This window comes from Pseudophryne corroboree, chromosome 10 (genome assembly GCF_028390025.1).
Source record: "Pseudophryne corroboree isolate aPseCor3 chromosome 10, aPseCor3.hap2, whole genome shotgun sequence".
Taxonomy (NCBI): domain Eukaryota; kingdom Metazoa; phylum Chordata; class Amphibia; order Anura; family Myobatrachidae; genus Pseudophryne; species Pseudophryne corroboree.
This window is the reverse complement of record NC_086453.1, coordinates 55,392,724-55,419,302: the sequence shown is the minus strand read 5'-3', so window position 1 is coordinate 55,419,302 and position 26,579 is coordinate 55,392,724. Positions and strand designations below refer to the sequence as shown.

At 45.4% G+C, this 26,579-nt stretch overlaps 1 protein-coding gene across 1 annotated transcript in view; it reads left to right on the top strand.

Annotated features, from left to right (window-relative positions):
- The window catches only part of POLD1 (DNA polymerase delta 1, catalytic subunit), a 294,557-nt gene that overhangs the window by 106,887 nt on the left and 161,091 nt on the right, over positions 1–26,579 (top strand). The window contains exons 11-13 of the mRNA XM_063942417.1: positions 1,869–2,009; positions 2,540–2,650; positions 4,362–4,553. Coding sequence (XP_063798487.1) covers positions 1,869–2,009; positions 2,540–2,650; positions 4,362–4,553 — 444 coding nt within the window. The remainder of the gene's footprint in view (positions 1–1,868; positions 2,010–2,539; positions 2,651–4,361; positions 4,554–26,579) is intronic.

Genomic DNA, 26,579 nt, shown 5'->3' with positions numbered 1-26,579 from the left:
TACCTAATAATGTGGCCAGTGTGTGTGTGTGTGTGTGTGTGTATATGTGTAAATGAAACCATTATCTACACACACTCCTTTCCCTATCATATACATCAGCATTCATGCCATACTACTATAGGGTTTAGTGTGATATACCGGCGGTCGGGATGACGGACATCAATATACCGACAACGGCATCCTGGCCGTCAGTATGCCAGCAGCGTGGCTAACACAGAGTACCCTTGCGGGTTCGCTGCGCTCTCTACAGGTTCTATTCACACTATAGCAGGTATTCAATGTTTGTCCGCTCTCAGCGATGCCAATACGACTTTTTTTAAAAGTCGGATTCACATTGTCGGAAACGGGGCCAAAACCTGTCTGATTTGGCCGCGTATCCGACAAAAGCACGTGGATCCGCGGCTATTCCGCCGATCCACATGTTTTCCGACTTGTCGGAAAAATGACGGGACCATTGAATAAGTAGGAAACCCCTTCCCACCTAAAATAGTCTGAAATTGACGTCTTTCCTACAAGACGGCACTTTCCGACTACAATTGAATATGCCCCTATATGGGTGTCGTGGACACCCACAAGTGGGAATAGTCCCTGTAAGCTGGGATTCCGGCTTGCGGCATTGCCAGCGGTCAGGATTCCGGCATCGGTATCCTGACCGCCGGCAACCTAACTGCATCCCCTACCATATTACCGCTTTACTTGTTATGCAATGAAATTCCACTCACTCACTGGACATTTTCCTTATAACCACTTCAAAATTTTCACTTTGTTTGATTTCTTTTTCATTTTAAATGCCTTTGTCTATCGATCTGCTTTCTTTGTAGGAATGTGTAATAAAGGTTTTTTGCATACATTTTTATTTTTTTCTCTGCCAGAAGTATATGAAGTGGTTTATTATAGTTTGTGTAGTTCCCCTTTCTGGTTCGTTCAGTGATGCAGCTAAATCTACTGATAGCTTACCAATTGTTCCATCAATACAATGGTGTTTTTTTTTGTTTTGTTTTTTTGTTCATTTACATATTCTTTTTGATCAATCTTAAAAATACCTTTTTGCAGGAACTAGGAGTGCATGGGAAGCCCCTGGAAATTCTGTAAATAGACCTGCTTGACCATTTATAATGTAAAATGCTTTATCCCCTACTACAGTGTTGGCTAACCTTGACACTCCTGCTGTTGAACTACACATCCCAGCATGCCCTTCTACAGTTTTGTTATTTGGCCATGCTAAAACTGATGCAGGGCATGCTGGGATGTGTAGTTCAACAGCTGGAGGGTCAAGGTTAGCCATCACTGCCCTACTAGTTACCAGCCCAGCAAAATGATGGAACAATGTTAATGTCAGTCTCAGCGGCTGTGTTCTCCTGAACGAAGCAACAGTTGACTTGCGCCGTCTGGTGCCATCTAGTGCCCACCGACATGCAAAACACTTGAATTCCCACCGTAGAGGTGAGGAGCAGTGTTAACCTTTTATTGTACAGGATGTGCAATTTGATTTCACCGACCTGGTGGGGTGGGTAAGGGCGGTGTCGGCAAGAGGCGGATGGAAATCTTCCAGACTGTGGCAGAGCTTCAGTATTTCTCGTTTTGTGATGTTATTACAAGGCTATATTAAATATACAAGGCCTTGTATATCTATTTTTTTTAGTAAAGTGAGACTATGGCCATGTCTGACAGGTGAATGTAATAAACGCTTGCATGGCACTGTCGAGCATCAATGTCATTTTTTTTAAAATCATTTTTGGGTAGTTAGTGGGAGCGGGGGATAAAGTGTGCATTGCATGCCGTTTTATTATTGCTGAAATGAGACTTCAATGTACCGTATGCAAAGCTCTCTTAAATGAGTCTAATTAAAATGATTGTGTGGTTTGCAGGTCAGCACGTTCCCCTTCCTGGGAAGAATTCGGAGCATGAAGTCCGTTATCCGGGATTCTTCCTTCCAATCCAAACAGATGGGGAGACGGGAAAACAAAGTCATCAACATTGAGGGCCGCGTTCAGTTTGATCTGCTGCAGGTGTTTGTCTCATATTGCTGGGCATTGCACTGTCTATAGTTAATACATATGATGGAAGTGATTTATTAAATACATTGCAGTACCTTATTTCCAGCAGTAGGTGGCAGACTAAAGACTTTCATCAGATCACCTTTTCAACCATAAGTGGTACTGTATGAATGCACAGCCCTCTATCACTAATTCTGTGGGTTCCCGTATTGTGCACTTGTTGCCTACACCATCAGGAGGAAGTTACATGACGGGTTGGCTTCTTCTGAACATTGGGTCAGACCACAGGATTACTAAGAACCAGCAGCATGGCTAAAGGACAAGGCCAGGAAGCTTTACATCACGGTCTTTTCTACAAGTTTAGGACCTGATGATAAACCTTTTTACTACATCCTGTTGCAGGAGTTGGGAATTAAAGTTTCAAACACACCCAGACTAGATATCAATAGGAAACGAGGTCAGACTAATAACATGTCACCTGCAGCTTTTACATGCTAGTTCCTTTTACTATTGTGTTTCACTCTAACCTTTTTCTTATGTAGGTTCTCCTGAGAGATTACAAGCTGCGCTCCTATACGCTGAATGCTGTTAGCTTCCACTTCCTGCAGGAACAGAAGGAGGACGTCCAGCACTCCATCATTACTGACCTGCAGGTACAGCTTAATCTACTGTGTGCAGGAGTAGAGACCTATAGCATGAACCGTTCCCTGAAGAAGCTCTGTAAATGGGGTTGGGGGAGGGGGTGTATGGCAAAGATAAGCGGGAGGTTAAGAAGGTGGGAGTGAGTGAAGGGCTCAGGCCTGGTCTGGCAGGCTGGAGTGAATAGGTGGGGTTCGATATACATTTCTTGGGACACTTTGGTGGACCCTTAATCTTCAAAAGGGCCAAACAGTACACTTAATCCAAGTTAAGGCCCATACACACTGGGCGATGTTGAGCTGAAAGCAGGTCACTTTTGGTGTGTTGAGCTGCTTTCAGCTCAAAACCGCCCAGTGTGTATGCCCCGGCGATGAGCGATGAACGCTGATGCACGTTCCCGCTTCATCGCCGGCGGCCGCCGTTCATGTGCTGTTATTACCAGTAGATGAACGGCGGGGTGAACGGCTTTCCATAGCGTCCTGATATGGAAAGCCATTCACCCCCTCTGACATCGCTGGGCAGGGGGGAAACTGAGCGATTTTCAGCCCAGCGATGTCAGCCATCATCGCTGTGCATACACGCTGGGCACAAACGCACAGTGTGTATGCACCTTTAGAAGATTATTACATGTAATTAAAGAAACAGATGACAATCTTTAATAGCATATCGGCAAACATTTTAAACAAGATTTACAAGTCCGAGAACAAAGCTGAAGGCTGCAGATGAAGGCTTGGAGGGTCACTTGTTGTCACAGTGTCCTGGATCCAGTAAAATGGATATCCTTAGTTTCTATTTCTAATACAGGTCACCAAATTGATATGGTTTGCACAGAATTAGCGCCTCATTTCATCTTCAATCCTAAAAGTGCAAAAAGTGTAATTAAGAAATACTTTTTAAAATCTTACTTGGAGAAGTGGGTATTAGTAGCTGCTGGTACTTTACAGCAGGATTGCAATATATAGCTACTTCTAGGGGCTCAGTGCAATTAGGTGTGAGTTTGCAAAAGCAAGCCTTCATCATTAAACTCGCACACTTCGTACTGATGCGCACACTGGCGAAATGCGCAGTCCAATTAAAAATGAAAATTTGCGATACTCGTGGCAAGGTTGCGCAAATTTTGTACAAACAGCGAACTGGCAGAAGAGAATGAAAAAGTGGGGAAATAGTCATGAACCCCCAAAATGTGACCACTGAGATAGCAGGATCCTGCAAAAGTTGATTTTGTGGTAATTTGAGGCCATTTTTTTTACCCCAATAATGACATGTAATAATTGGCTCAGTTAAGCTATCTGAAAATTTCCATTGGCCTAATTAGTCATTAGAGGAGCCGTCCAAGGGATTTGAAGCAAGTCCTGACCGTTTTACCTTTCCTTAAAGATTTTCTTTAACTTTTCAGTTATTAAGGGGGTTGCGCACAACAAAAAATGGTGATTTTGCAAGGTGAATGGTAGGCAATTGGATTGGAGAGCCAACTCGCACCTTATTGGATTGACCCCTAAGTCTTCCATGCTTTGCAGTCTTTGCAGTTCTCATCATAACACACTTGATAATGTACCTTCTCCAGGCTGCACAGTGTTATGTTCTTCTGCTTATTATGTAGTGCACAAGTCAATAATAAGTCCAGAACACCACAAAACCTGTTGTTTAAAGAATTATCAATCATTTAAAATTGTCATTCCGCACAGTCTGCAAACTTAGTCACTAAATCACTCTGTGGTTTGGTAGAATGGCAATGAACAGACCCGGCGGCGGCTTGCTGTGTACTGCCTGAAGGACGCCTATCTGCCACTGCGTCTTTTGGAGAAGCTCATGTGTGTTATCAATTACATGGAGATGGCACGTGTGACTGGCGTGCCGCTCAATTACCTGTTATCCCGCGGGCAGCAAATCAAGGTGGTCTCGCAGCTTCTCAGACAGGTATGTGCTAACTAACCATACGTTTCAGATCGCAGGAATGACGGGGTGATAAACAGGATAAGGATGCAGAATAGAACGTGGGATGTATGACGTGAGTGTGTTAGTACCTTATATATGTGTGTGTGTGTGTATATATATATATATAGTGTTCACTCTAGCTTCCTTTTGCGGGGCGCTGCGCCCTGCCCCTTTTCTGAGTGTCAGAAACGCGCCCTGCCCGTTTGTGCCCGCCCTGCTAATTAGTAAAGGACTGCCGCGCCGAGCCGCGCTGTCACTCCTCCCCGCCGCATCTGTCACTCCTCTCCGCCGCGCTATCACTCCTCCCTGCCGCATCTGTCACTCCTCCCCGCCGCGCTGTCACTCCTCCCCGCCGCGCTGTCACTCCTCCCCGCCGCTGCTTCAGGCTTATTGCGCTAATGCGCTCACAGCTTTCTGCAATACTGTAGGCTGCTGGTGAGATGAGGAGGGCTGGGTTTGCCTCTCCCGCCGAGGCAAACCCAGCCCTCCTCTGTGTACATGACCCTATATAAGAGGACGCCGGGTAGGATCAGTGTGGCGCCCATTTTCATCCAGTTCCGCGATGTGTGAGGGGGGACACCAGTGCGATCACTCCTGCAGCATCAGCCCACAGTAAGTTGTATTGACACACAAACATCATATAAGACTAGTGCTGCCACACTAAGCTATTTATCCTACTGTATATAGGTAGCCTGGTGCCCCTTTAGTTTTAATCTGGCAGCACTCAACTAATCTTATTGTGACACATTACCTATGAATTACAAATTAATGTGTAAGAGATCTAAGTCCTAACAAACTGCTGTTTTCTTCTACTGGAGACAATGGTGACTGTTTATTTTTTTTTTCCTAATGGCCATACAGTTTTTGGCAATGTATCTGTAGCTGCAGAAAACATTATGATAGCATTAGGAAATCATACACCCTTTATACAATCTAATAACTGATGTAACCTATTAGGCTTCAGATGTGAGAGGATATCCCCTGCTTGTTTACCCTGGAGAGCTCCCAGTTTCTAAACGGCCCTGATATATTCTGAAGTGTCTCAATAGAGTTTATATAGTTTAATGAACTATATAAACCCTATTGAGACACTTAATAAATAAACTGGCAGCACATGAATGTTATATAAACCATTCTGGGACACCTTCGCTTCAATCTGACAGCACATTTAACTTAATATGTGCTGTCAGATTGAAGCGAAGGTGTCCCAGGATGGTTTATAAGATACAATGTGCTGCCACTTTAATACACCTGCATACATATTACAGTATGTACATCATTTTGCCCTTCTAAATTAAAATGTGCCCTCCCGATTCAAAAATGTGCCCTCCCCAAGGTCAGCACCCTGCCCTAAAAAATTCCTAGAGTGAACACTATATATATATATATATATATATATATATATATATATATATATTGCGCTATCCTCTTTACACTTCCTCTAATGAAGGTTCTGTCTATCCTTTTCTTGTTTAAAATTCTATTAGGCCATTTCCTTTGTGTTTCTGTTAATTTGGCAGTTGGACATGTTTAAAAAGTTTGTCTCTTTGTTATCAGGTACATGTAGTCATATACAGTTTGGTAGTCTATGTACATAACTATTATGGGAATATGTTGCTTCTGTTGAATTATGTGCACCGTGGAGGTTGCTTATGTACCGTATATACTAGAGTATAAGCCGAGTTTTTCAGCACATTTTTTGTGCTGAAAAAGCCCCCCCTCTGCTTATACTCGAGGGATGCTCCAGGACCACAATGAAAAGTACCTGCTTGAGGTGGCCGGTGGCAGCAGTGTGAGATATCCCTGGGGTATGCTGCCCTGTCTGATTCCACTGCGCTTGTGACCTGCTCCGCTCTGTATGCTTCCGGGTGAGCGGCATCCGCAACCCCCCGCCCTCCCCTGTGGAGCCATTTGCTCTGCCTGCTTCCGGGTGATCTAGGTGAGCGGCGCCCGCAACCCTCTTCCCCCCCCCCCTGGACCGTGCGCCAGAGCAGTTAGCGGCGAGGGGTGCTGATGAGAAGCCGAGATGCCCTCACTAGTTGCAATGCGCACATCCTGACAGTGGGGTCACTGTTATCCAGAGCAGCATAACTGCTGGGTGCCGCTGCTGCTAATGAATGTGCTTCCACTGTAGTGGAAGCCTGGGGTCTCAGCTGAATGTATAAAAGTAAAGTAAAAAAAAAAAAGATGATGAACATAATAAAGTGCATAAAATACTAGATGTAAATAACCCTCAGCTGCAGCAGCTCCATTACATACAGTGTTTAACCTACTGATGCCTCAATTAATGTAATTTTCTCTGACGTCCTAGTGGATGCTGGGAACTCCGTAAGGACCATGGGGAATAGCGGCTCCGCAGGAGACTGGGCACAAAAGTAAAGCTTTAGGACTACCTGGTGTGCACTGGCTCCTCCCCCTATGACCCTCCTCCAAGCCTCAGTTAGAATTTTGTGCCCGGCCGAGAAGGGTGCACACTAGGGGCTCTCCTGAGCTTCTTAGTGAAAGTTTAGTTTTAGGTTTTTTATTTTCAGTGAGACCTGCTGGCAACAGGCTCACTGCATCGAGGGACTAAGGGGAGAAGAAGCGAACTCACCTGCGTGCAGAGTGGATTGGGCTTCTTAGGCTACTGGACACCATTAGCTCCAGAGGGACCGAACACAGGCCCAGCCTCGGAGCTCGGTCCCAGAGCTGCGCCGCCGGCCCCCTTACAGAGCCAGAAGCAAGAAGAGGTCCGGAAAATCGGTGGCAGAAGACATCCTGTCTTCACCAAGGTAGCGCACAGCACTGCAGCTGTGCGCCATTGCTCCTCAGCACACTTCGGTCACTGAGGGTGCAGGGCGCTAGGGGGGGGCGCCCTGAGCAGCAATAAAAACACCTTGGCTGGCGAAAATACATCACATATAGCCCCCAGGGCTATATGGATGAATTTTAACCCCTGCCAGATTCCACAGAAAAACGGGAGAAAAGGCCGCCGAGAAGGGGGCGGAGCCTATCTCCTCAGCACACTGGCGCCATTTTCTCTCACAGCTCCGTTGGAGGGAAGCTCCCTGGCTCTCCCCTGCAGTTACTACACTACAGAAAGGGGTTAAAAAAGAGAGGGGGGCACTAATTAGGCGCAGTATAACAATACAGCAGCTATAAGGGGAAAAACACTTATATAAGGTTATCCCTGTATATATATATAGCGCTCTGGTGTGTGCTGGCATACTCTCCCTCTGTCTCCCCAAAGGGCTAGTGGGGTCCTGTCCTCTATCAGAGCATTCCCTGTGTGTGTGCTGTGTGTCGGTACGTTGTGTCGACATGTATGAGGAGGAAAATAAGGTGGAGGCGGAGCAATTGCCTGTAACAGAGATGTCACCCCCTAGGGAGTCGACATCTGAGTGGATGAGCTTATGGAAGGAATTATGTGAGTCAGCTCTTTACAAAAGATTGATGACATGAGACAGCCGGCGACTCAGCCTGTGCCTGTCCAGGTGTCTCAAAAGCCATCAGGGGCTCTAAAACGCCCGTTACCGCAGATGGCAGATACAGACGCCGACACGGATACTGACTCCAGTGTCGACGATTAAGAGACGAATGTGACTTCCAGTAGGGCCACACGTTACATGATTGAGGCTATGGAAAATGTTTTTACACATTTCTGATAATACCAGTACCACTAAAAAGGGTATTATGTTGGGTGAGAAAAAACTGCCTGTAGTTTTTCCTGCATCTGAGGAATTAAATGAAGTGTGTGATGATGCGTGGGTTTCCCCCGATAAAAACTGTTAATTCCTAAAAAGTTATTAGCATCATACCCCTTCCCGCCAGAGGATAGGGCACGTTGGGAAACACCCCCTAGGGTGAATAAAGCGCTCACACGCTTGTCTAAACAGGTGGCACTACCGTCCCCGGATACGGCCGCCCTTAAGGAACCTGCTGACAGAAAGCAAAAAATATCCTACAATGTATATACACTCACACGGGTGTGATACTGCGACCAGCAATCGCCTCAGCCTGGATGTACAGTGCTGGGGTGGCTTGGTCGGATTCCCTGACTGACAATATTGATACCCTAGATAGGGACAGTATATTACTGACTATAGAGCATTTAAAAGATGCATTTCTATATATGCGTGATGCACAGAGGGATATTTGCCGACTGGCATCAAGAGTAAGTGCGCTGTCCATTTCTGCCAGAAGAGGGTGACAATGCTAAATTCCTTTGTCGTATAACAACCCTTTATGAAGTCTAAGAACACTGTACGCTGTTTACTTAAGAAGTACCGTAATGGTACGCTATTTGCGTAACGATCGCTCAGCAGTAAGCGAGACGCTCAAGCGTCACGTTCGCTCACGGCCCAGTGATCACAGGACACGTTATTGGCTATGACTAGGGGAATGATTCGCTGTAGCGTAGCGTGCGCTCGAGATCACGAGGAGGTTACCAGCGATGCAGACGCTCACAACACTATACCTTTATGATAAAACCTTATACCAATGAAATACAAAGAATACCTTAATGTGAGTACAGGGTGTAAGTGCAACCTTGTGTAACCTGACTAACTACAAAGCTGCTTGAGCGTCACCGACGCTCAAGTGAACACTTAACACTATAGAAAATACACAGATACTGGTTTAGGTTCCAAAGCCTATTAACTGTATTATATCTAATATACTTGTAAAAGGGGATAACAGTACAAATGATACACTACAATATAACAGAGACTTCCTAACCACAGAACTAAACAATAAATACAAAAAGACAATACTACACTGACCTAAATGCAATACAATACAATACTATCTAATACAATACAATACTAGCCTAGTCTAGGGGAGATATGAGAGAACAGAACAGAGAGAGAGAGAGAGATGAGATGAGAGAAATTGGCTCACAGAAAGACAATGATTACGGAGAGAAACTTACGCACAAGGGGAAACGATCGCATGCGCCTGGACATCCAGCACCCGATTCTCAGCAATGAGAACCGTTGAAGAGTGAGAGCTGGATGTGGTCGGCCTGCCTATTTATGCCCCACACACAATGCAATCTCCTGGTCCTACAATCCCATTGTCCATTGGCCGAAGGAATTCGGCCCTGTATCATAACAAAAGGTCATAGGGTGATTCATACAGGTGGGCTGTGACGATTTCCAACAGCTCAGGTGGGTGGGAAACTGGGTTTCCCGCCGCATACCTGAGTATGTGTAAATAATAGAAATGGACATAAACTTCTTATGTCCATAACTATTCGCACGAGCGATTAATACGCTCCAAACCAACACCGGAATATTGCTAATTAAATACTCTTCCGATGGGTACCAAACACTGCTGTATGATTCCTGTTAGACCCTTCGTACAATACAAAGAGGGATTCCTTTAACCAGGGACCTTCTATTTTAACCAAACTTTCAGAATCTATCAAAGGGACCATGATCTATAAACTACATTAATTGTGAAAATTTGTAACGAATGAGTCGCACGCTACGACTACATAAACTCTACCGTAAATACGCATACCGCGCCTGCGAGTGCACGCTATTGCGGGTATGCGCCTCCACGGGAGAGCGTACGCACGCGCAGCGCGGACCAGTGTGCGGTGCAAATATGGCAACGTGCATTGAGACATTTTTCTGACTTTGACAGTCCACCCTTTGGCAGTCAATAATAACTGCCACAAAACATTTAAGGAGAAAAATGCAAGTCAGGGGTTAATTGATTTCCATGGTTGGGTAAGGGAGGAGAGAGGAGAAGGTGTGAAGAGGGTATGACCTAGTGAGATAGCAGAAGCATGTGTGTATGAATCCATGTTTGGGGGGTCATGTATCATCGTGCCGTACGTGTTGTAAATCAAGCTTCGAGGTATTGCGAAGTATACATTTGAATTCCTTCTTATCCTGTGGTACAGGTCTGTGGATGGGCTGTCAAACTTTACCGAGCTCTTTTCGGATTTTGAACAAAATGGGGAGCACATTTTAGTTGATGATACATGAATGGGGGAGGTATGTGGTTGCTGATATCTGTGCCTGTATTCCCTATCGTCTATGTGTGTCATTACCTGAGGGTTGTAGAGATGAAGATAAAGAACACTTATGGAAAATGCAATGATATTCTATGTCAGGGAAATGTACATCTGTCGTCGAAGTTGTGTTCGGTATCTGTTGAGAGTCGTCTTCTTTGCGCTGTATTGCTCCTTGGGCATGAGCAACAAGCTTTGTCAGTGCCATCAGATTTACAAAAATGTTGGGCTAGCGTGAGTTTAAAAGTACTAGGGAAACTGGGGATCCATGGCAAAGTTCATCAAGTGTCCATATTTAAAGTTGTCAAATCTTCTTCTTTGGTCAATCCGTTGTCTGTATACATCTCGTCTCGTCAGCTTCCTCGTCCAAGGGGGTCTTTGTATCTTGGAGAAAAAGCAGAAAAACAGGTGAAAGAAACGGACCGTATAATCGCATTTTCATCACATCCTGGTTTCTATCATTGGGTCATAAATCAAATCCAGGTTAATTACGGTTTCCTCACTCCTCAAGCTCATCACTCTTGTACTTTGTTTGCACCTCATTAAAGCCTGCCCGCATCTAAATATCAATCCAATCGATATAACGACACCCAAGATACATAGGAGAAACTTTCCAACATCCATTATGACTCCTTGAGCCCAGTCTCCCAAACCGGAGAACCAATTTCGCGGGTTCAACCATGACACCCAACCAGTCAGCTCATTACCTACAGCAGCAAGGGTGAGATTGTGTTTTCGACGAAATTCCCACTTCAATTGGAGAATATCGTCCATCTTTTGGTCTATGACCTCTACCGGGTCCTCGGTGCTATTTGTGATATACGTGCAACACTTTATGCCGTACTGTGTTGCCAATGTAACACAATATCCGCCTGTTACTGCTGTAAGATAATTAAGAACCATCCTATGCTGAACTAGTTCTGTTTTGTAAGCTTGAAGTTCTCTTCCAGTGTATCTAAACGTGTCATCATACATTTCAGTGATATTATCTAACAAATTGGCGAGTGCGGAAATGTATCTATAATTCATCACACCTCGAGCGGTGCGAGTGAAATCTAACGCTACCAGAACCTGAATCCCGGTGGATTCATGGATAAGATCAGAGGCCGGATGCTCTAACCTTTCTGACAGTTGTCTTTTAACTCGGTGCTCGTAATGAGTGTGAGTATAAGGAGCTTGGGCACCACGGTGTATGTCCTTCATTTTGTCATGTGTTACAGTCATCACTTCAGGCAATACCTTTCCAATATAACACAATCCTTCAGAGTTTGGGGCAAGCCACTTGTACGCCTTTCTCCCGCATATGAAATATGCATCATCGGGGAGAACATAAGGGACGGAGAAGGACATGACCATGTTACAAACCTTCCAGGTGAAATCTCCTGACCCTAATTCTTCCATCTGCCTAATGCACGTATCGGTTTGTACGATATGTGCACAGTATCCTGGTGATACCTCTCCAACTCTAGTAATCCTATTTCCTAAGGTATATCGATACCGAAAAGATTTTCCTCTACTGGCTATATGGCGTACGAGCTCTGTATCTGTAGGCATTCTATCTGCTCTGTGTGAAAAGGTCATGGTAAGGTTGCTCCATGACACTTCCCAATTTCCCGGTTTTCTGGGATTGGAGATGTTAAAACATAAGAGGGACCTATCCACATGGTATTGGTGGAGCTTCAAACTAGGAGGGCTGGAGATGTTAAACCTCCGGTCCACCGGTCTCCCACCACTTAGCTCAAGTACCTCCCCTAACGTTAAAGGAAATGGTACTAGCCCTGATTTACTGTGACCCTGAGGTACTTGAGAGCATACCCAACAATCTGTTTGGTTTAACACGTTACCCACTAGAGAGTGATAGTCACTCAATGGATGCCGGTCCATATGGATATTAAAACTAGATTGGCATTTCTTTATGCATCCATCTTCAACCAGATTATCACAGAGCCTACAGATACAATTTTCTTCAGCTAACAATCCATCACAATTTCTTCTATCGGATCGTTTTCTGATACTCGCCTTTGCTTGTTGGTTTGGTTGATCTTGGAAAACTACGCCTCCATCATCATAATCGGAACCCATTCCAGAACCTCTCTCGACCTCTATGGTACTCTCGCCGGAACAGACTGCTCTGGTCAACATCATGGTTAACATCAAAATCCGGATCACAGTCTCTTGGGGCAAGTCCATCTTTGAGGAGGAAATAGAAAAGAATGAGAAGGGGGAAAAAGAAATTTTAAAGGAGAGGGGATGGGAAGTGGAGAAAAACAATAAAAGGGAGAGGGGAGTCGACAGCTGCTTTCGATCTTCAAGGCTCAGGTGCCGCCTCAGTCCTCCTGGAACAGACACTCCAGTGATACAACCTCTACCGTCTGTTCCTTATCACGGGACTTCTCGGGATCAGCAACCTTCTTGCAGTGGGATGAATGGACCCAAGTCTCTCTCTCAGCAACCTTCAATGCTGTGGTGCTGGTCAATAAGACCTGGTATGGTCCTTCCCATCTATCAATAAGACAACCTGAGCGTAGAAAATTTCGTATCATTACATAATCCCCAGGTTCAATGTCATGACAATTACTATCTGGTAAATCAGGAATCACCAACTTCAGATTATCATTTTGATTCCTCAACTGTTTACTCATGTTAATCAAGTATTTTACAGTTACTTCATTGTTACATTTCAAATCATCCTGAGGGTTAATCATGACATGCGGTTGTCGACCAAACAGAATTTCAAAAGGGGACAGGTTAAGAGGGGACCTGGGAGTGGTTCTGATGCTATACAAAACAATGGGTAAAGCTTCTGGCCACGTCAATCCTGTCTCTGCCATTACTTTACTCAATTTATTTTTAATAGTGCTGTTCACTCTTTCGACCTTCGCACTCGCCTGTGGACGGTACGGAGTGTGCAGCTTACTATCAATTCCCATCAACTTACACATTCCTTGAAAGACATCACCTGTAAAATGGGTACCCCTATCACTTTCAATGATTCTAGGGATACCATATCTACATACAAATTCCTGCACAATTTTCTTAGCTGTAAACATAGCGGTATTTGTAGCTGCGGGAAAAGCTTCGACCCAATTCGAGAAAACATCTATACAAACAAGTACATATTTCAAATTTCGACATGGGGGTAATTGAATGAAGTCTATTTGTATTACCTGGAAAGGGCCGCCGGCAGGTGGGATATGGGATGGTTCTGTAGGTATTGCTTTTCCAATATTCTTTCTCAGACAGGTAAGGCATGACATTGCTCTTTTACTCGCATGAGAGGAGAATCCTGGGGCGCACCAGTATGCTCTTACCAATTTGCACATCCCCTCCTTGCCTAGATGAGTCAGCCCGTGAGCTGCTTCAGCCAGACATGGAAGGTATGCCCTGGGGGCCACCGGTTTACCATGTCCATCCGTCCAGAGCCCTGAGGACTCCTGGCCATATCCCTTTGCCTTCCAGACTGCTCTTTCCTGTGTGGAACACAAATTCTGCATCTTACACAACTTCTGTGTGTTGATGGTATTAAATACCATCAACTGTGTGGTGTTTGTCCGTGTGGGGGTAGCAGCTGCAAGCTTTGCGGCTTCGTCTGCTCGGCTGTTACCAAGGGATACTGGGTCTTGGCTATATGTATGTGCTTTACATTTGATAACAGCCACTCTATCGGGTTCCTGTATCGCTGTTAGAAGCCTTTTTATGTGAGCTGCATGCGCTATCGGTGTACCAGCTGCCGTCATGAAATTTCTGAGACGCCATAGCGCTCCGAAATCATGTACTACCCCGAACGCGTATCTAGAATCGGTGTAGATATTGGCAGACTTACCCTTAGCCAATTCACATGCTCTGGTTAGGGCGACCAGTTCAGCAACCTGGGCTGAGTGAGGTGGGCCTAGCGGTTCCGCTTCTATGGTGTCTTGGTCATCTACGACTGCGTATCCAGTACACAAGTCTCCCGAGTCTGACTGTCTGTGACAACTACCGTCCGTGTAGAACGTGAGTTCTGCATCTTCCAGTGGATTGTCACTGATGTCAGGCCTTGCGGTAAAATTTTGGGTCAAATATTCCATACAATCATGTGTATCTTCCTTTGCATTAAATCCTCCTTCCCCATCACTCTCACCTTCCACCCTTTGTGTCTGACCAGGCACACCTGGGAGAAATGTTGCAGGGTTTAATGCACTGCATCTCCTTATGGTGATGTTTACTGGGGCCATTAATGCCAATTCCCATCTTGTAAACCTTGCTGATGAGACGTGTCTGGTTTGGGCAGAATTCAATAAGGCAGATACCGCATGCGGTGTATGGATTGTGAGGTTGTGGCCTAGCACGACATCTTCGCTTTTTGTCACTAGCAATGCTATCGCCGCAACGCTACGCAAGCATGTGGGGAGGGATCGTGCTACCGTGTCTAGCTGTGCGCTGTAGTATGCAATTGGCCTGCTGGCATCACCGTGTTTTTGTGTTAGTACACCTGCTGCGCACCCAGCACTTTCTGTTCCGTATAGTTCAAAGGGTTTCCCATAGTCTGGCATACCTAGTGCTGGTGCCTGCGTTAGACACTGTTTGAGTCTCTCAAATGCTGTTTCGGATTCGTCTGTATGCGAAATCCGATCAGGTTTGTTTGAAGAGACCATTTCCTGCAGAGGTAGCGCCAATATGGAAAACCCTGGGATCCAATTACGGCAATACCCACACATTCCTAAAAACGTCCTGATCTGTTGCTGGGTTTGTGGCAGTGTCATGTCTCTAATGGCTTGGATTCTATCAGCGGTCAGGTGTCTCAGTCCTTGTGTTAGACAGTGTCCCAAATATTTTACCTTAGCTTGGCATAATTGCAACTTGTCTTTGGAAACCTTGTGACCTGTGTCTGAAAGATGAAACAGGAGCTGTTTCGTATCCTTCAGAGAAGCTTCCAATGAATCAGAACACAGTAGTAGATCATCCACGTACTGTATCAACACTGATCCACTCTCCGGTTGGAAAGACTGTAAACAATCATGCAAAGCCTGAGAAAATATACTTGGACTGTCTATGAAACCTTGGGGTAACCGAGTCCACGTGTATTGGACTCCTCTGTATGTGAATGCAAACAAATATTGGCTGTCAGGGTGCAGAGGTACCGAAAAGAAAGCGGAGCAGAGGTCAATAACAGTGAAAAATTTGGCAGTGGGAGGAATTTGCATTAGGATGACAGCTGGATTAGGCACTACGGGGAACTGACTCTCAACTATTTTGTTAATCCCCCTTAGATCCTGCACTAGCCTGTAACCCCTCCCCCCACTCTTTTTAACAGGGAAGATGGGACTATTTGCGGTGCTGGACGTTCTTACTAGAATGCCCTGTTGTAGCAAGCGCTCTATTACGGGAAAAACTCCTAGCTCCACCTCTGGCTTCAGAGGATACTGTGGGATTTTTGGAGCTATCCTACCATCTTTTACTTGCACAACTACTGGAGCTACGTTTGCCATTAATCCAGTGTCCTGTCCATCTTTTGTCCAAAGCGACTCTGGTATCTGAGATGTCATCTCTTCTACTTGGGATGGATTCCTATTTGTCATAATGGAATGTGACATTAATTTTGATGGGGAGTCTAGCATGTCTCGTACTTCCTGAGCGTGATTCTCAGGAATGTCCAAGAATACACCTTCAGGAGTACAATAAATGACGCAACCCATTTTACATAGTAAGTCTCTTCCCAGGAGATTAGTTGGTGCAGATGCAGCCAGCAAAAAGGAATGCTTGGTATGCAAAGGCCCTATTGTAATCTCGGCTGGTTTGCTAACAGGGTAGTGCTGGACTACTCCTGTTACTCCCATGGCTGGAATTGTCCTACCAGTGGTTCTCATGCCCACTGTCGAATTTATCACTGACTTGGCCGCCCCTGTGTCTACAAGAAAGTTTAAAGTTTTACCAGCCACATTGATTGCAATCTCTGGTTCGCTTCCAAGACTGGCAATCAACTTAACTGGCTGCAGATTACAGGTATGGCCATACCCCTATTGGGTATGCTGACCTCCCCGAATCCCATTGGCAGCAACTACTTGTGGGGGAGTTAGCTGGGAACTACCAGAGGCATGCCAATCTCTGTTCGGGGGATATCTTTTTGTTTCCCCTGTATGTGGCTCAAAACTCCGCCTCTGTGGACTCTGCTCCCAATGTCGTGTGTTGTGTTGTTGTCTAGGGGGTTGAAAAGATCTTTGTACATTCTTTGTTCTACATTCTCGTGCATAGTGTCCCGGTCTGTTACAAGAAAAACATGTTATTACACTTGCCTTACCCACAGGATTCGGTGGTACATACGCAGGCTGCCTTGTGGTCAGCGCCTGTATACTTACGGACATCAACTTATCACTTTGCGACTCCCTGTGCCTAGTGATGTTTCTGTCGTGATCAATAGCAGCCTCTCTCAAGCCGGACACTGACAGACCTCGCCAGCATGGTTGCGTGGTCTGAACCCTAGTCTTTAATGTTTCCTTTAAACCATCCATCAGTACAGATACTGCTACTTCTCGATGGTTTGGGTTGGTCTTAATGTCTTCTATACCAGTGTACTTTGCCATTTCTAATAGTGCCCGGTGAAAATATTCTGTTGCCGTTTCGGACTCCTTTTGCTTAATGGAAAATATTTTATTCCATTTAACAACGGCTGGGAAATACTCTTTTAGCTGTAAATTTATCCTTTTTACATTATCCTTGTTGTACACGTCTGTAAGCGGTACATCTTTATCCAATGCACAATCAGCTAAAAATTGAGTTGCGTCAACATTGGAAGGTAAACAAGCTCTTAGCAGTATCTGCCAATCCTTGTTGTTGGGTTCTACAGTGTTACCTAGATCCCTGATGTATTTTTGGCTAGCAACTAAATCCTTCCTGGGGTCAGGAAATTCGGACACTATTGTTCTTAATTCCATTCGGGAAAATGGAGTGTACATGGCAATGTTCCTTATGGGAGTGGCTCCAGACACATCTGTTTTTCCATTGGGAACTGCTATTACCCTTACAGGAGCAATTCTAACAGCCTCTTCCTGTGTAGATTCTACTGCTTGTTGTGGTACAATTGTTTCAGTGTAGTGCATGGTGCCGTACTTACCCGTTGACACGACCTCACCTATCCCTCCGCTAGGGGCTTTCACTAATCTCGTGGGCGTCGCTGTGCCTACTGTGGTCTCTGCTATGGTGGCTGCAAGAGAGAGAGCTGAAATTGTTGCTGAATCGTCTTCTTGATCACACTCCTGAGGAAGGTTCAAAACAGGGTACATCTTGCACGGGTTAATACTTGCATGAGTTATTTGGTTAACATCATTAACATTTACAAGGTTACTAAGAGTTTGTGTTTTACAACCCAGTGCGTTTCTCTCCGCAATCAACTTCTCTCCTGCAATGTATGGTGGAGGAGGAGCTGTGGCAATCAACTTCCTGACTGCCCCAGATCCCGCCGCCAGAGCCAAACCTCTCTGTATCTCACCTTCCTGGTGCCATAACTGTAAACAATCATGATGTTGAATTCGTCTCTTTGTTGATTTTACGAGACATATCCTCCTCCTTAAATTTTGTAACACTTCTGGACTGAAGCTACCTATTCTTGGGAATTTGTCCCTGTCTTGTACAGTCATTCTCTCCCATTCATCACATAAAACCTCTGTGTGACTACCGTATTTTTCACACATTACATATCGTGCCGACCCAACTGGTCGGTTCTCTGAATCAACCCGAACCGAGGTTGATCGCCCCCTACCTGAACAAATGGCCCCCATAATCTGCAGGCGTTGCTTATTCCTCCTTGGATCTTTATCTCAAGGTTTTCAGCGAACCCTTACAAACAAACCAAGATGTCCTTGGGCAGGCCGGCGGTGGTGGTTTATCAAGTACCCCACTTACTTCTCGCCCACGTTGGCCAGTACTGCAATCACTGTAACCAGAGCTGCTGTACCCAACCTAGGGCCCCTGTGAACCTTTATTTACTGGGGCGCGTTCCCCCGCAAGTATCGGTTGTTGGATAGTTCCTGAGTGACCAGCGAACTTCCCTTCCAAAAATAAAAAATTACACAAATCACGTCAGAATGTACAAATAGCGTTTGTGACCACTTTACTCTAATGGTATTAGGTCAGATTACTAACTACTGCACACAATTACGTGCGGTCCAATCGTTCAGTACACGAGCACTACTTGTCATGTACTGAAAGATCAATGGAATCGATGTTTCCGGCCGCGATTCCTTCAGCAAGAGCTTGTATGGCCTATATGGGTTCTGCACCAACACCCCAGGCGTTGTGCCACTGGACTTTTATAGCGGACCTTTTACCTTACGACCTCCTGGTCTTGTTACCTTATGACCTCCTGGTCTTGTTACCTTATGACCTCCTGGTCTTGTTACCTTATGGTCCGCTATACTCTAATGCTCAAATATTATTTAACCAGGGATGCCTCCCTAGCCACCGTATATGTCACTTACACGTATGTCCCTTGACGAGTACCCGGCTTTCCTTTTGGTTCCACCTTAAAGTTATATAAACTTTTGTATACAAAACACACTCACTCAACACATGTACACTTTTGTTTCTATATCTATTTCTGCGCAGAAATTGTCTTTAGGCCAAAAGTGTTACCAATTAGGAGCAGGATCTGTTAAACTAAATTTCAGATTTTTCCAAAAATAGATTTGCGTTATTTACCGCGTCGCGTTATCTACCGCTGTGCGTTAATTATCGCCTTTGCGTTACTTCACTTTATCACAGCTTGAGCTACGTGGGCGTAACCGGACGCTACGTTGCGTAATGTACGCTGCGTGCGTCTGCCTTTGGATTGCGTACGCTAGTCTTTGTTAGCGACACGTGTACGCAATATAAAGATCCACCGTAACACAATTTCTATTTTTATCAATGTAAATGATCCCTGATCATCTACCGCAATCCACACTGACTGCCTTGTATCTCAGACAAACCGTGTGTTTGTTCTATACTTTAACTATCACCTCTACTATGAAATAACAGCAAATCTCTTTTTAGCACTTTCTATCAACTATAAAATTTGGCAAACAGGAATAGTGATATACGAAAATGAAACAGAAAATGCAGATATATGTATGCGTGCGTGTATACGCAAGACAGAAGAGAAATAAACAGTTTTTAAAAGACACAAGCGTTTTGTTCTTACTTCCGGTTCCCGGATTCCTTCAGCACTCTTTATCTAAGCGAAGCAGACGCTTATCCCGTCAGCACTATGAGACAATCTCCCACCCTTTGCTGGGGGATAATGTCTGCTGATCTACCTAGTGCAGATGTGAGAAGTATAGGACGAGTTCCCAATTGACAATGCTAAATTCCTTTGTCGTATAACAACCCTTTATGAAGTCTAAGAACACTGTACGCTGTTTACTTAAGAAGTACCGTAATGGTACGCTATTTGCGTAACGATCGCTCAGCAGTAAGCGAGACGCTCAAGCGTCACGTTCGCTCACGGCCCAGTGATCACAGGACACGTTATTGGCTATGACTAGGGGAATGATTCGCTGTAGCGTAGCGTGCGCTCGAGATCACGAGGAGGTCACCAGCGATGCAGACGCTCACAACACTATACCTTTATGATAAAACCTTATACCAATGAAATACAAAGAATACCTTAATGTGAGTACAGGGTGTAAGTGCAACCTTGTGTAACCTGACTAACTACAAAGCTGCTTGAGCGTCACCGACGCTCAAGTGAACACTTAACACTATAGAAAATACACAGATACTGGTTTAGGTTCCAAAGCCTATTAACTGTATTATATCTAATATACTTGTAAAAGGGGATAACAGTACAAATGATACACTACAATATAACAGAGACTTCCTAACCACAGAACTAAACAATAAATACAAAAAGACAATACTACACTGACCTAAATGCAATACAATACAATACTATCTAATACAATACAATACTAGCCTAGTCTAGGGGAGATATGAGAGAACAGAACAGAGAGAGAGAGATGAGATGAGAGAAATTGGCTCACAGAAAGACAATGATTACGGAGAGAAACTTACGCACAAAGGGTATGATCGCCTGCGCCTCGATATCCAGCTCCCGGCTATCAGCAGATAACCGTTGATGAGAGAGTGCTGGATGTGGTCGGCCTGCCTATTTATGCCCCACACACAATGCAATCTCCTGGTCCTACAATCCCATTGTCCATTGGCCGAAGGAATTCGGCCCTGTATCATAACAAAAGGTCATAGGGTGATTCATACAGGTGGGCTGTGACGATTTCCAACAGCTCAGGTGGGTGGGAAACTGGGTTTCCCGCCGCATACCTGAGTATGTGTAAATAATAGAAATGGACATAAACTTCTTATGTCCATAACTATTCGCACGAGCGATTAATACGCTCCAAACCAACACCGGAATATTGCTAATTAAATACTCTTCCGATGGGTACCAAACACTGCTGTATGATTCCTGTTAGACCCTTCGTACAATACAAAGAGGGATTCCTTTAACCAGGGACCTTCTATTTTAACCAAACTTTCAGAATCTATCAAAGGGACCATGATCTATAAACTACATTAATTGTGAAAATTTGTAACGAATGAGTCGCACGCTACGACTACATAAACTCTACCGTAAATACGCATACCGCGCCTGCGAGTGCACGCTATTGCGGGTATGCGCCTCCACGGGAGAGCGTACGCACGCGCAGCGCGGACCAGTGTGCGGTGCAAATATGGCAACGTGCATTGAGACATTTTTCTGACTTTGACAAGGGTTATGGACAAGACAGTGGTCAGGTGATGCTGGTTCCAAAAGGCATATGGAAGTATCGCCTTATAAAAGGGAGGAGTTATTTGGGGTAGGTCTAACAGACCTGGTGGCCACGGCAACGGCTGGAAAATCCACATTTTTACCCCAGGTAGCCTCTCAACATAAGAAGACGCCGTATTATCAGGCGCAGTCCTTTGGGCCCCATAAGCAGAAGCCCTCTCCCGTTTTCTGCCAAGTCCTCAGCATGACGCTGGGGCTTTACAAGCGGACTCAGGCACGGTGGGGGCCCGTCTCAAAAATTTCAGCGTGCAGTGGGCTCACTCACAGGGGACCCCTGGATCCTTCAGGTGGTATCTCAGGGGTACAAATTGGAATTCGAGACGTCTCCCCTTCGCCGTTTTCCTAAAGTCTGCTTTACCGACGTCTCCCTCCGACAGGGAGGCGGTATGGGAAGCCATTCACAAGCTGTATTCCCAGCAGGTGATAATCAAGGTACCCCTCCTACAACAGGGAAAGGGGTATTATTCCACGCTGTTTGTGGTACCGAAGCCGGACGGGTCGGTGAGACCTAATTTAAATCTGAAATCCTTGAACACTTACATACAAAGGTTCAAATTCAAGATGGAGTCACTCAGAGCGGTGATGGCAAACCTGGAAGAAGGGGATTATATGGTGTCTCTGGACATCAAGGATGCTTATCTCCATGTCCCAATTTACCCTTCTCACCAAGGGTACCTCAGGTTTGTGGTACAGAACTGTCACTATCAGTTTCAGACGCTGCCGTTTGGTTTGTCCACGGCACCCCGGGTCTTTACCAAAGTAATGGCCGAAATGATGATACTCCTTCGAAGGAAGGGAGTTTTAATTATCCCTTACTTGGACGATCTCCGGATAAGGGCAAGATCCAGGGAACGGTTGGTTGTCGGGGTAGCACTTTCTCAAGTAGTGTTGCGGCAGCACGGTTGGATTCTTAATATTCCAAAATCGCAGCTGATCCCGACGACACGTCTTCTATTCCTAAGGATGATCCTGGACACAGTCCAGAAAAAGGTGTTTCTCCAGGAGGAGAAAGCCAGGGAGTTATCCGAACTAGTCAGAAACCTCCTAAAACCAGGCCAAGTGTCAGTGCATCAGTGCACAAGGGTCCTGGGAAAAATGGTGGCTTCCTACGAAGCAATTCCATTCGGCAGATTCCACGCAAGAACTTTCCAGTGGGACCTGCTGGAAAAGTGGTCCGGATCGCATCTTCAGATGCATCAGCGGATAACCCTGTCACCAAAGACAAGGGTGTCTCTCCTGTGTGGTTGCAGAGTGCTCATCTTCTAGAGGGCGCAGATTCGGCATTCAGGACTGGGTCCTGGTGACCACGGATGCCAGCCTGCGAGGCTGGGGAGCAGTCACACAGGGAAGAAATTTCCAGGGCTTGTGGTCAAGCCTGGAGACATCACTTCACATAAATATCTTGGAGCTAAGGGCCATTTACAATGCCCTAAGCCAAGCAAGACCTCTGCTTCAAGGTCAGCCGGTGCTGATCCAGTCGGACAACATCACGGCAGTCGCCCACGTAGAGAAGCTGCAAGGATTTTTCGCTGGGCGGAAAATCATGTGATAGCATTGTCAGCAGTGTTCATTCCGGGAGTGGACAACTGGGAAACAGACTTCCTCAGCAGAAGTCTTCCACATGATTGTAAACCGTTGGGAAAAACCAAAGGTGGACATGATGGCGTCCCGCCTAAACAAAAAATTGGACAGGTATTGCGCCAGGTCAAGGGACCCTCAGGCAATAGCTGTGGACGCTCTGGTAACACCGTGGGTGTACCAGTCAGTGTATGGGTTCCCTCCTCTTCCTCTCTTACCAAAAGTATTGAGAATTATAAGACGGAGGGGAGTAAGAACTATACTCGTGGCTCCGGATTGGCCAAGAAGAACTTGGTACCCGGAACTTCAAGAGATGCTCACGGAGGACCCGTGGCCTTTACCTCTAAGAAGGGACCTGCTCCATCAAGGACCCTATCTATTCCAAGACTTACCGCGGCTGCGTTTGACGGCAGGGCGGTTGAACGCCGGATCCTGAAGGAAAAAGGCATTCCGGATGAAGTCATCCTTACCCTGATCAAAGCCAGGAAGGATGTAACTGCAAAGCATTATCACCGCATTAGGCGAAAATATGTTGCGTGGTGCGAGGCCAGTAAGGCCCCGATGGGGGAATTTCAACTAGGTCGATTCCTGCATTTCCTGCAAACAGGAGTGTCTATGGGCCTAAAATTGGGGTCCATTAAGGTTCAAATTTCGGCCCTGTCAATTTTCTTCCAGAAAGAACTAGCTTCAGTTCCTGAAGTTCAGACGTTTGTAAAAGGGGTACTGCATATACAGCCTCCTTTTGTGCCTCCAGTGGCACCTTGGGATCTCAAGGTAGTTTTGGGGTTCCTAAAGTCACAATGGTTTGAACCACTTGAATCTGTGGAGTTAAAATATCTCACATGGAAAGTGGTCATGCTGTGGGCCCTGGCCTAGGCCAGGCGCGTGTCAGAATTGGCGGCTTTATCCTGTAAAAGCGTGAAAACTTATATATACCTACAGCTAGAGATAAATCTCAAACTGTATATATATCTGGCGCTAAAATAATGTATGGTAGTAATTTACCAGATGGTAATCAGTGAAAATTGTGATCTCTAGGGCTGCTGAGCAAAAACAGCTGGTTAGGCTGAACAACTAATTGAAATACAAAGGAGAAAGAAATGCTCTGCGCACCAAAAATCACTTTGAATTGATTGATTGATTAATTAAGTGCAGTCTAGCAAGGAGAATGATTGACTCAATGAAACTTGACCTTTTTTATAGTGAAAAATATTTTATAAAACAGTTAATGACACAAAACAAAGTAAATAAGACAAACAATACATATATATATATATAGCAGTATAAAAACCGGAGGTATTTCACCTCTTGCAAGTGTAAATAGAAACACTGTATCTAACTTTTATAAACGTGCTGTTTAAACAGCATACACTGTATCTAAAATGCAGATCGGATATCTTAAGTGAAAGAGGCTCTATACAAAGAGCAACAATCGATTCGAACACTGGCGTCCCAGTGTGGAATCAAATAAAATGTCCACAGATGGCTCCACAATAAAATTATTAGACGCAAAGCAAGTAATAATAGTTACCCTCGTGCTGATTCCTGAGATGTAATGCAGAGTCCTGTATGCATTTGCACGGGGAGAATGTAAAGATTTGTAGTTGCTGCCACAATGGTAATTAAAAGACAGACTTGTTGGAATATTTATTCTCCGTAATAATAGCCGTCAGTTGACCGTCAGATGATGACATGTAGGGAGTTTCCCAGCAAGGGACCTGATCCGTATGGCTATCGGTAACAGCATGGAACGGCAAAACCGCTGATGGCTGGCGCCGCACTGGTCTCACAGCGGAGATCCGTCTATATCCAGCTTGTCGCAGCGGGATTCTGATGTAGAAGTGCCGTTAGCAGCTGGACTCCCTTTAACCTCACTGCGGAGGTATAATTACTGTAGGTCACTTGGCTTAGATGTGGACGGAACCGGAATAGCAGGACCGAGATGGTAGGAGCCCGTCTGTGGAGTAACTAATATCCACTGCACTGCACTCGTAGAAAGGGGCGTCAACGCGTTTCGTCTCCTAGCAACGGAGCCCTTATCTGATCTTCCATTCAGACAAGGCGGAATTGAGGACTCGTCCTCATTTTCTCCCTAAGGTGGTTTCAGCGTTTCATCTGGACCAACCTATTGTGGTACCTGCGGCTACTAGTGACTTGGAGGACTCCAAGTTGTTGGACATAGTCAGGGCCCTGAAAATATATGTTTCCAGGACGGCTGGAGTCAGAAAATCTGACTCGCTGTTTATCCTGTATGCACCCAACAAGCTGGGTGCTCCTGCTTCTAAGCAGACTATTGCTCGTTGGATTTGTAATACAATTCAGCTTGCACATTCTGTGGCAGGCCTGCCACAGCCAAAATCTGTAAAAGCCCATTCCACAAGGAAGGTGGGCTCATCTTGGGCGGCTGCCCGAGGGGTCTCGGCTTTACAACTTTGCCGAGCAGCTATTTGGTCAGGGGCAAATACGTTTGCTAAATTCTACAAATTTGATACCCTGGCTGAGGAGGACCTGGAGTTCTCTCATTCGGTGCTGCAGAGTCATCCGCACTCTCCCGCCCGTTTGGGAGCTTTGGTATAATCCCCATGGTCCTTACGGAGTTCCCAGCATCCACTAGGACGTCAGAGAAAATAAGAATTTACTTACCGATAATTCTATTTCTCGTAGTCCGTAGTGGATGCTGGGCGCCCATCCCAAGTGCGGATTGTCTGCAATACTTGTACATAGTTATTGTTAACTAAATCGGGTTATTGTTGTTGTGAGCCATCTATCCAGAGGCTCCTCTGTTATCATGCTGTTAACTGGGTTCAGATCACAGGTTGTACGGTGTGATTGGTGTGGCTGGTATGAGTCTTACCCGGGATTCATAAATCCTTCCTTATTGTGTACGCTCGTCCGGGCACAGTATCCTAACTGAGGCTTGGAGGAGGGTCATAGGAGGAGGAGCCAGTGCACACCAGGTAGTCCTAAAGCTTTACTTTTGTGCCCAATAAGTTTTCCCAGGTTTTTGTGTTAAAATTAGGTGCCTCGGCTTATATTCGGGTCGACTTATACTTGAGTATATATGGTACTTGCTTTAAGAAGAAAAGCTTTTGCGCTCCGCGTGGACGAAGACCACGCAGTCACACAGTTTAGATAGAAGAAAGAAAATGTTGGTGCACACTCTAAAAACTAAGGACTAACATTCACATAAATTGTAATAAACTGTAATGTAACAAAGAACAAAACGGTGATTCTTGCAATGCAATGCAACTATGATCCACGGGAAGACTGCTGATTAATGTGATACGTGACATTTGTTTATATGTGTGACTGAGTCTGAATCTGTATACAAAGTGCTACAATGTAGCAGCCGCAGCTTTTTTCCAATACAAGTTCTGTTCTGCTCTATATGCAGACGCCGTCACACACAATCATACAAGTGTCATGTATCACAGTAATCAGCCCAGTGTCCTTGTGCGTCCTAGTCGCATTGCACTGCGAATAAGGTGCACTTTTCGGCACAAAAAGATGCCTGAATTTAGCAGAGTTGCATGGGTCCTGACCGGACAGCTCACCCACACCAGGCATCTCGCACTGCATGGCGTATTGAGGCTAGATGTATGAGGATACATCTGTAGATATTTTCAAG